The sequence below is a fragment of the Salvelinus sp. IW2-2015 genome, unplaced genomic scaffold (genome assembly GCF_002910315.2).
Source record: "Salvelinus sp. IW2-2015 unplaced genomic scaffold, ASM291031v2 Un_scaffold4638, whole genome shotgun sequence".
Lineage (NCBI taxonomy): Eukaryota > Metazoa > Chordata > Actinopteri > Salmoniformes > Salmonidae > Salvelinus > Salvelinus sp. IW2-2015.
The window spans coordinates 13,212-22,745 of NW_019945908.1; the positions used below are offsets into that span (position 1 = coordinate 13,212).

Consider the following 9,534-nt stretch of genomic DNA (forward strand, 5'->3'; position numbering starts at 1 on the left):
CTAAGGTTGTTTGTTGTCACTGCTTTAGGCACACTCTGCCAACCCGGATGTTTAGCCGTGTCTGAATCCTGGCTTAGAAAGACCACCAAAAATTCTGACATTTTTCATCCCCAACTACAAGATTTTCAGACAAGATAGAACGGCCAAAGGGGCGCGTGTTTGCCCAATCTATTGCAAAGATTGCCTGCAGAGTTCTGTTTTACCTATCCAGGTCTGTTCCCAAACAATTTGAACTTCTACTTTTAAAAATCCACCTCTCTAAAAACAGTCTTCACCGTTGCCGCCTGCTATAGACCACCCTCTGCCCCCGCTGTGCTCTGGACACTATATGTGAACTGATTGGCCCCCATCTATCTTCAGAGCTCGTTGCTGCTAGGCGACCTAAATTTTAACATGCTTACACACCCAGCACCCTACATTAAGCTTGATGCCCTCAATCTCACACAAATTATCAATGAACCTACCAGGTACCCCCAATTCCGTAAACACCCGGGTACCCTCATAGATATCATCCTAACAAAACTGCCCTCCAAATACACCTCTGCTGTTTCAACCAAGATCTCAGCGATCACTGCCTCATTGCCTGCATCGCGTAATGGTCAGCGGTCAAACGACCTCCCTCATCACTGTCAAACGCTCCCGTGAAACACTCAGCGGGCAGGCCTTTCTAATCGACCTGGGCCGAGGTATCCTGGAAGGATATTGACTCATCCCGTCAGTAGAGGATGCCTGGACATTTTTTTTTAAAATGCCTTCCTCACCATCTTGAATAAGCATGCCCCATTCAAGAATTTAGAACCAGGAACAGATATAGCCCTTGGTTCTCTCCTGACCTGACTGCCTTAACCAACAGAAAAACATCCTAGTGGCGTTCTGCATTAGCATCGAACAGCCCCCGTGATATGCAACTTTTCAGGGAAGCTAGAAACCAGTATACACAGGCAGTTAGAAAAGCCAAGGCTAGCTTTTTCAAGCAGAAATTTGCTTCCTGCAACACAAATTCAAAAAGTTCTGGGACACTGTAAAGTCCATGGGAGAATAAGAACACCTCCTCCCAGCTTCCAACTGCTCTGAAGATAGGAAACACTTCACCAACGACAAATCCACTATAATTGAGAAATTTCAATAAGCATTTTTCTACGGCTGGCCATGCTTTCCACTGGCTACCCCTACCCCGGACAACAGCACTGCCCTCCCCTCTGCTACTCGCCCAAGCCTTTCCCATTTCTCTTTCTCCCAAATACAGTCAGCTATGTTTCTAAAAGAGTGCAAAATCTGGACCCTTACAAATCAGCCGGCTAGATAATCTGGACCCTTTCTTTCTAAAACTATCTGCTGAAATGTGTTGCCACCCCTATTACTAGCCTTTTCAACCTCTCTTTCTGTCGTCTGAGATTCCCAAAGATTGGAAAGCAGCGCGGTTATCCCCTCTTCAAAGGGGGACACTCTTGACCCTAACAGCTACAGCCTATATCTATCCTACCCTGCCTTTCTAAGGTCTTCGAAAGCCAAGTCAACAAACAGATTACCGACCATTTCGAATCCCACCATACCTTCTCCGCTATGCAATCTGGTTTCAGAGCTGTCATGGGTGCACCTCAGCCACGCTCAAGGTCATAAACGATATCTTAACCGCCATCGATAGGAAACAATACTGTGCAGCCGTATTCATTGACCTAGCCAAGGCTTTTGACTCTGTCAATCACCACATCCTCATCGGCAGACTCGACAGCCTTGGTTTCTCTAATGATTGCCTCGCCTGGTTCACCAACTACTTCTCTGATCGAGTTCAGTGTGTCAAATCGGAGGGTCTGTTGTCCGGGCCTCTGGCAGTCTCCATGGGGGTGCCACAGGGTTCAATCTTTGACCGACTCTCTTCTCTGTATACATCAATGATGTCGCTTCTGCTGCTGGTGATTCTCTGATCCACCTCTACGCAGACGACACTATTCTGTATACTTCTGGCCCTTCTTTTGACACTGTGTTAACAACCCTCCAGGCGAGCTTCAATGCCATACAACTCTCCTTCCGTGGCCTCCAATTGCTCTTAAATACAAGTAAAACTAAATGCATGCTCTTCAACCGATCGCTGCCTGCACCTGCCCGCCTGTCCAACATCACTACTCTGGACGGCTCTGACCTAGAATATGTGGACAACTACAATACCTAGGTGTCTGGTTACGACTGTAAACTCTCCTTCCAGACTCACATCAAACATCTCCAATCCAAAGTTAAATCTAGAATTGGCTTCCTATTCCGCAACAAAGCATCCTTCACTCATGCTGCCAACATTCCCTTGTAAAACTGACCATCCTACCAATCCTCGACTTCGGTGATGTCATTTACAAAATAGCCTCCAAAACCCTACTCATAAATTGGATGCAGTCTATCACAGTGCCATCCGTTTTGTCACCAAAGCCCCATATACTACCACCACTGCGACCTGTACACTCTCGTTGGCTGGCCCTCGCTTCATACTCGTCGCCAAACCCCACTGGTTCCAGGTCATCTACAAGACCCTGCTAGGTAAAGTCCCCCCTTATCTCAGCTCGCTGGTCACCATAGCAACACCTACCTGTAGCACGCGCTCCAGCAGGTTTATCTCTCTGTCACCCCCAAAACCAATTCTTCCTTTGGCCGCCCTCTCCTTCCAGTTCTCTGCTGCCAATGACTGGAACGAACTACAAAAATCTCTGAAACTGGAAACACTTATCTCCCTCACTAGCTTTAAGCACCAGCTGTCAGAGCAGGCTTCATGATAGATTACTGCACCTGTACATAGCCCATCTATAATTTAGCCCAAACAACTACCTCTTTACCTACTGTATTTATTTTGCTCCTTTGCACACCATTATTTCTGTCTCTACTTTGCGCTTTCTTCCACTGCAAACCAACCATTCCAGTGTTTTTAGTTTTATTTTACTTGCTGTGTTGTATTTACTTCGCCACCATGGCCTTTTTATATTTTTATTTATTTATACATATATTTGTTTGCCTTCACCTCCCTTATCTCACCTCACTTGCTCACATTGTATATAGACTTATTTTTTTTTCACTGTATCATTGACTATATGTTTGTTTTACTCCATGTGTAACTATGTGTTGTTGTATGTGTCGAACTGCTTTGCTTTATCTTGGCCAGGTCGCAATTGTAAATGAGAACGTGTTCTCAATTTGCCTACCTGGTTAAATAAAGGTTAAATAAAATAAATAAATAATTTCCAAGTAGAGATATCTATGGTGCCAGTCCTTTGTTTTCCACATTCCGCACCACTACTGTACATTACGTTACAGTGCCACCTACTGGTGACAGATGAGAATATTAGAGCTGCAACATGTCACCGCTTGGTGTATGTGATGTTTGCTAGGTGGAAATGTTAGGAGAAAATAGCCCATTTGCATCAGAGTATAGATGCTATGGGCAAATAATACGAGTCTCTCAAACCAAGTTCGCTGCTGGAGAGGCTACCACCCAAGGGAGATACATCTCAAATTGTAATCATTGTGATGGAAAGGTTATACTTGTGCTTTTCTATTTACCAATTTCTATGTTCTATGTTTGTGCTTTTCTATAAACGAATTTCTGTGTTCATGCAAGTGACTGACTAAACGAATCCTCACTATCAGTAGCTGCAATTTGGCAGTACGCCCATACCTTGTTTGGAAAACGTAAGATATGCCCTAAACTAAACTGTTGTTCTGGTCTGGTCTGTCCTCTCTCTCTCTCTCTCTCTCTCTCTCTCTCTGTCTATCTCTCTCTCTCTCTCGGTTATGGTGAAGGTGACCACAGATGGTGTGTAGATGCATGGAAGGGATCATTTGACCAAGAACAGTGTGAACCTCAACACCCCCTCTAACCCGGCTGAATGGCAACAATGGCGTTCGGCATGGTCCTTGACCACATCTACCATGAGACTTGAGTCCGAGCCAGCAACCTGCACACATCAACCAGAAGACATTAACTGCCTTTTCTCTCAGGAGTGTGACATGAGTCCACGTGGGAGTGAGCTCATGCTGCTGGTGTACTGGTAGGATTAATGGACAAAGACATAATAGACTGTAAAGGACATTATCAAGGACCATCCACTTTGAACATGTGCCATTAAAAGGACGAACTGAAACACTGTCTGGAGAACAACATGAACAAAAGGATGAGAGGGTAGTCAACCGTGCCCGTAATTGATTTAGGCTTGTCCCCAAAAAATAAATATATTTGGAGTATCAGGTTGATTGTGGAGGTCTGCACACTGCTAAATGTATAGTAATTTAAGACTAAGAATGTATTGAGATCTGTCATTGCCACAAATGGAGGCCGTGATGAGAAAAGCGAAATTCTAGAATATAAGTTCAATGTAAATGTTAATTCTGCCAGTATCAGTGTGTGCTAAGTTAAGGGTGTTAAAGTGATAGAACTAACGTAAAGCACTGAATACTGTCATTCTACATTTGGATTGGATCATTTATCAATAGTTATAATTATGATTTGGAAAAAGGCGAGGCTCCTAATATGTGAGGAGAGCCACTAGATTGTAGCTTGAGCTAACCTTGCCCCAATCTCATTCTATATCAAGGTCGGTGTGAAACTGTTTACAACATGTGTTCTCTCTCTCTCTCGCTCTTCCCTGTGAAATGTTATTAACATGCTGTAAGGCGATCTGTGCATCTCTGGCTGATAAGATTTTCAGCAGCTATCATGTTTTCTGCTCCTCCAGAGGATGGGGAAACTAACGAGCTGCTAACTCTGGATGAGCTCTCGTGTAGATACGGACGATGAGTAATGATCGAAAGTTGTTTTCGTTTAACAAGAATTGTTATTAAACAACAAGGTTTTATATTGTGACTTCAGTTGATGTCCCAGGGACAGTTAGTGAAAAACATTGCTCAATCCAAACCCGATTTGTGTTAAGAGATATGGAAACAATGGTTAACATTGAGCGATTTATTCACCTCAATACTCACTTCCATTAATAGAAGTATAACCTTTAGTATGATTGTAATATTACCATACTATTTGGATTGTACAACCCAGAATGAAGGGTTTGAAGATTTGAAGTGTTTTTTTTCTTCTCTGTGTTGATTTCCCTTACTTTAATAGGAGTATAGAATATTTTGATATAGAAGCTAAAATCTAAATGTTTACATTAAAATGTAATGATTATTATCACACAAGTTATGAGGATGGAATGTGATGGACATTTTATACTTGTGCTTATCTATACCAATTTATATGTTCTATGTTTGTGCTTTTCTATAGACTAATTTCTGTGTTCACGCAAGTGACTGACTGAACAAATCGTCACTATAAATAGCTACAATTTGACACTACTTCCAGAACTTGTTTTGAGAATAAAAGAATATCTCCGTTTCAAGGTCTCAGCTTAGAGAGAAGAACCCACGTGAGGTGTTGGTCTGTCACATGTTATGAGCCACTATTGGTCGGTCACATGTTATGAACCACTATTGGTCGGTCACATTAATGAAACAAAACGGTAATGATTCATTAATAACGCAAATATAACTTGTGTGTGTGTGTGTGTATAGCCGTATATAGGATAACTGCTGGGACTGCCCCGACAGAGCTCCTGATTGTACTATGGTGCACTGAGTTTGATGGAACTTCTCCAGTGAGCTGGCAATAAAAAATGATTCATTTAAGATTGACTTTGAGTGTCCCTGTGTAAGAATTTCCAAAAACATCAGCATTAATGTACCCGTTCAGCAGAAATGTATGCAAGTTTAATGCCGCCCAAATATCAATAGCTGTCCCCAAAATATCACTCTTAGGCTAAAAAATGATGCAGTGATGTCTACCTGTGCCATTTCAGTAGGCTACAATCATATTTGCACAGGTGGGGTCAGTTCCATGACGCCACTCCTACATTGACTGGCCGCCCCTGGTAGTACTTACTCACGGAGACCTCATTCACGGCTGCTGTAGAAGAGAACAGATTATACAAAAAACAAACTCGTTTCACATTCTATTTTTTTTTGTCTAGACAAGAGACGTGGCGTGTTTATTGAGAACCCTGACACAACATGACTAGATGTAACAGAGACTGTTAACACTGCAGTGGGGAATGTGTTGCTGTCATGTTAAGCGTAGGACTCCAACGGTCAGTGTTGGAATGTAGGGTGGCAAAGCACATTTAGCCTTTTAATATTCCTCTCCCTCTTCATCCTCTTCTCCCACGCTGTCAGTGCCCACCTCTTCATAATCCTTCTCCAGAGCTGCCATGTCTTCTCTGGCCTCAGAGAACTCTCCCTCCTCCATGCCCTCACCAACGTACCAGTGCACGAAGGCTCTCTTGGCATACATCAGGTCAAACTTGTGGTCCAGACGGGCCCAGGCCTCAGCGATGGCTGTGGTGTTGCTCAGCATGCACACAGCCCTCTGGACCTTGGCCAGGTCTCCTCCAGGAACCACCGTAGGGGGCTGGTAGTTGATACCCACCTTGAAGCCAGTGGGACACCAGTCCACAAACTGGATGCTCCTCTTGGTTTTGATGGCAGCGATGGCAGAGTTGACATCTTTGGGAACAACGTCGCCACGGTACAGGAGACAGCAGGCCATGTATTTGCCGTGACGAGGGTCACACTTCACCATCTGATTGGCRGGCTCYAAGCAGGCYTTMGTGATGTCAGCSACTGACAGCTGCTCYTGATAGGCCTTCTCAGCMGAGATGACTGGGGCATAGGTAGCCAGAGGGAAGTGGATACGGGGGTAGGGCACCAAGTTGGTCTGGAACTCTGTCAGATCAACATTCAGGGCTCCATCGAATCGCAGGGAGGCAGTGATGGAGGAGACGATCTGACCAATGAGCCTGTTGAGGTTGGTGTATGAGGGACGCTCAATGTCAAGGTTCCTYCGYCAGATYTCATAGATGGCCTCATTGTCCACCATGAAGGCACAGTCAGAGTGCTCCAGGGTGGTGTGYGTGGTCAGGATAGAGTTGTAGGGCTCCACCACAGCCGTGGACACCTGGGGAGCTGGGTAAACGGCAAACTCCAGCTTAGACTTCTTTCCGTAGTCGACAGACAGACGTTCCATCAGCAGGGAGGTGAAACCAGAACCGGTGCCTCCTCCGAAGCTGTGGAAGATGAGGAATCCCTGGAGCCCAGTACACTGGTCAGCCTGATGGAGAAATGGTACAATAACATTGTTAGATGTGATCTTATGTTATAGCAGTAAGAATAGAATGGAGAACCTGTTTGCATGTTCTACCTAGAACCATAAAGGGTTCTTCGGCTTGTCCCTGTAAGATAACCCTTTATGGTTCCAGGTAGAACTTTTTGACACACCGAAAGAACCCTTTTAAAACGCTTTATTTCATAGAGAAGGTTTCTGAAGAACCTTCTAGAATGAAAAAGGTTCCGTGTAGAACCCTAGTTAGAGGCCTGTTTCAGAAGGATGACTCACCAGTTTGCGTGTCCTGTCCAGCACGATGTCAATGATCTCCTTGCCGATGGTGTAGTGACCGCGGGCGTAGTTGTTGGCAGCATCTTCCTTACCAGTGATCAGCTGCTCAGGGTGGAACAACTGACGATAGATACCTGTCCTCACCTCATCTGAAACACAAAGGTAGATTTAGAATATCCTAATATTCAGAATATGAGGAATATCTTGGGACAGAATATCAAATCATTCAAAGCTTGTGAACCATAATCCAATAGGAAATCTCCAGGATTTCAGAGGATGTCTCATCTTACCGATGACAGTGGGCTCCAGATCTACGAAGATGGCACGGGGGACATGCTTTCCGGCTCCGGTCTCACTGAAGAAGGTGTTGAAGGAGTCATCTCCACCTCCACGAGTCTTGTCACTGGGCATCTGTCCGTCTGGCTGGATCCCATGCTCCAGGCAGTACAGCTCCCAACAGGCGTTACCCATCTGGACTCCGGCTTGGCCGACATGCATTGAAATACACTCACGCTGAAAAAGAGAAGGTACAAGACATCAACTACATGGAAACTTGAATCAAAATAGTGCTATGCACATTTGTAGGTTTAAAGCTGTTTCAGAGTATAAGTGAGTAAACTAACACGACATGTATATTTTTAAGATACTGCTAAAGACAACCTTGCTTTCACCATCTCATTTTTATTGTCCTTATTTATTTTAATCCTCATCTATTTAGCATCTATCTATCTGTGAAAGTAATATAATGTCCTCGTGGGAAAGTCCTGGATTTGACTGAACTGTGAATTCAGCATGGCCTCCCATTTAACAAAAGGGACATTTAAACAACGTGATTGGCTAGGTTATCCTGCTAGGTCACCATCTTGCAAATCCTCTATCCCTCTATCTGCCATTTAACCACAGATCGTCATGCATGACCCTGTATCTTTAAGAGCTCAGGACCAGCGTGAAAAGGGTGTGCCTTGTTGCCCCCCCTCCTCTTCTTTTCCCCCTCCCTCCTTCTCCTCCCGCTATCCGGGCCAGCTGCGCACCCGTTGCAGTGTAAAACAGCGATATCTATCTCGCGCACATAAAATGGCAACCATCTCAGACCGCCCCTCCCTGTTTCTCCTTTGTGCTCAATCATGTCGCATAAAAAAAACATGTAAAAAAAAATCAGCAATTTATGTCTTTGCACTGAAGAGAAGAGGTGTTTCATCTACACAGACGGTCATTGTTCTTTATACTTGGAACACATCTAACCCACATTTGATGTATGGCTATAGATGATTCTGTCACAAGAATATTAAAAAAAAAAATGTTTTACCTAAATTACATGTATCATTATATCAGTTAACACCTTAAAATCGACATATGAAAAAGTAGAAACGCATATAATCAGCAGATAATATCATAAGGGCGGGAATTAACGCAAATGCACATTAGGTTGGGTGCGCCTAGTATGCTGACATGTTTCTTACTGCATGCGTTTTCACTAAAACAGTCCGTTATAAATAGTATCTAGTACGATTAGTACACAGTATGTCGTTTTTTTTAACAGTAGGAAATAGTTTTCGGATCATGATCCTTTATGTACAGAATCCATCGTCCACATGCTTTTCAGATTGATCTAATCCTATAAAAAAAATTAAATACGAATACCATGTGAAAGAAAGAAATAAAGATACTTGTATTATCTACATCAGTATTCAGCACTCACCATTTTGTCTGGTTATCTTTTCCTTCACAGGCTGACGTTGAGGATTCAGAAGAGAAGGCAGAACTGCAGAAGAAAGGAAGAGGTGGGGGTTTTATAGGCCGGGAAGCAGACAGCCCGACCGGAAGCTACAGCGGAGTCTGCTTGGCGGGAGAGACTGTTGGTGGGTCGTTCTTGAATTGCGGTGTCATTTTGTCATGGCATTTAGGAAAATAGTTGAGTCGTTTTTTATTAAAATGTATTTGGGTACACCTTCCCATTCTAAATCTACTAATATGGCAGCTGAATTACTTAACATAATTTGTACCATTGTGCCACCAGGAGTAGCAACATCAATGATGGTAATACCAATGAGACATTTTTGTTTATTGAAGATTTTCTGAAATGGAGGGCACAAGATGCTCAAATCTAGGGTCCACTA

General features: G+C 43.7%; 1 protein-coding gene across 1 annotated transcript; it reads right to left on the reverse strand.

Moving 5' to 3' along the window:
• Positions 1 to 5,714: 5,714 nt before the first annotated feature.
• On the reverse strand, positions 5,715 to 9,205 carry LOC112077509 (tubulin alpha chain). The gene is made up of 4 exons (XM_024144003.2): positions 9,117 to 9,205; positions 7,708 to 7,930; positions 7,418 to 7,566; positions 5,715 to 7,132 (listed from the first exon to the last, which is right to left on the reverse strand). Exons 1-4 carry the CDS (start codon positions 9,117 to 9,119, stop codon positions 6,155 to 6,157), a joined length of 1,353 nt encoding a protein of 450 aa, XP_023999771.1. The 5' UTR covers positions 9,120 to 9,205; the 3' UTR covers positions 5,715 to 6,154.
• Positions 9,206 to 9,534: the final 329 nt, after the last annotated feature.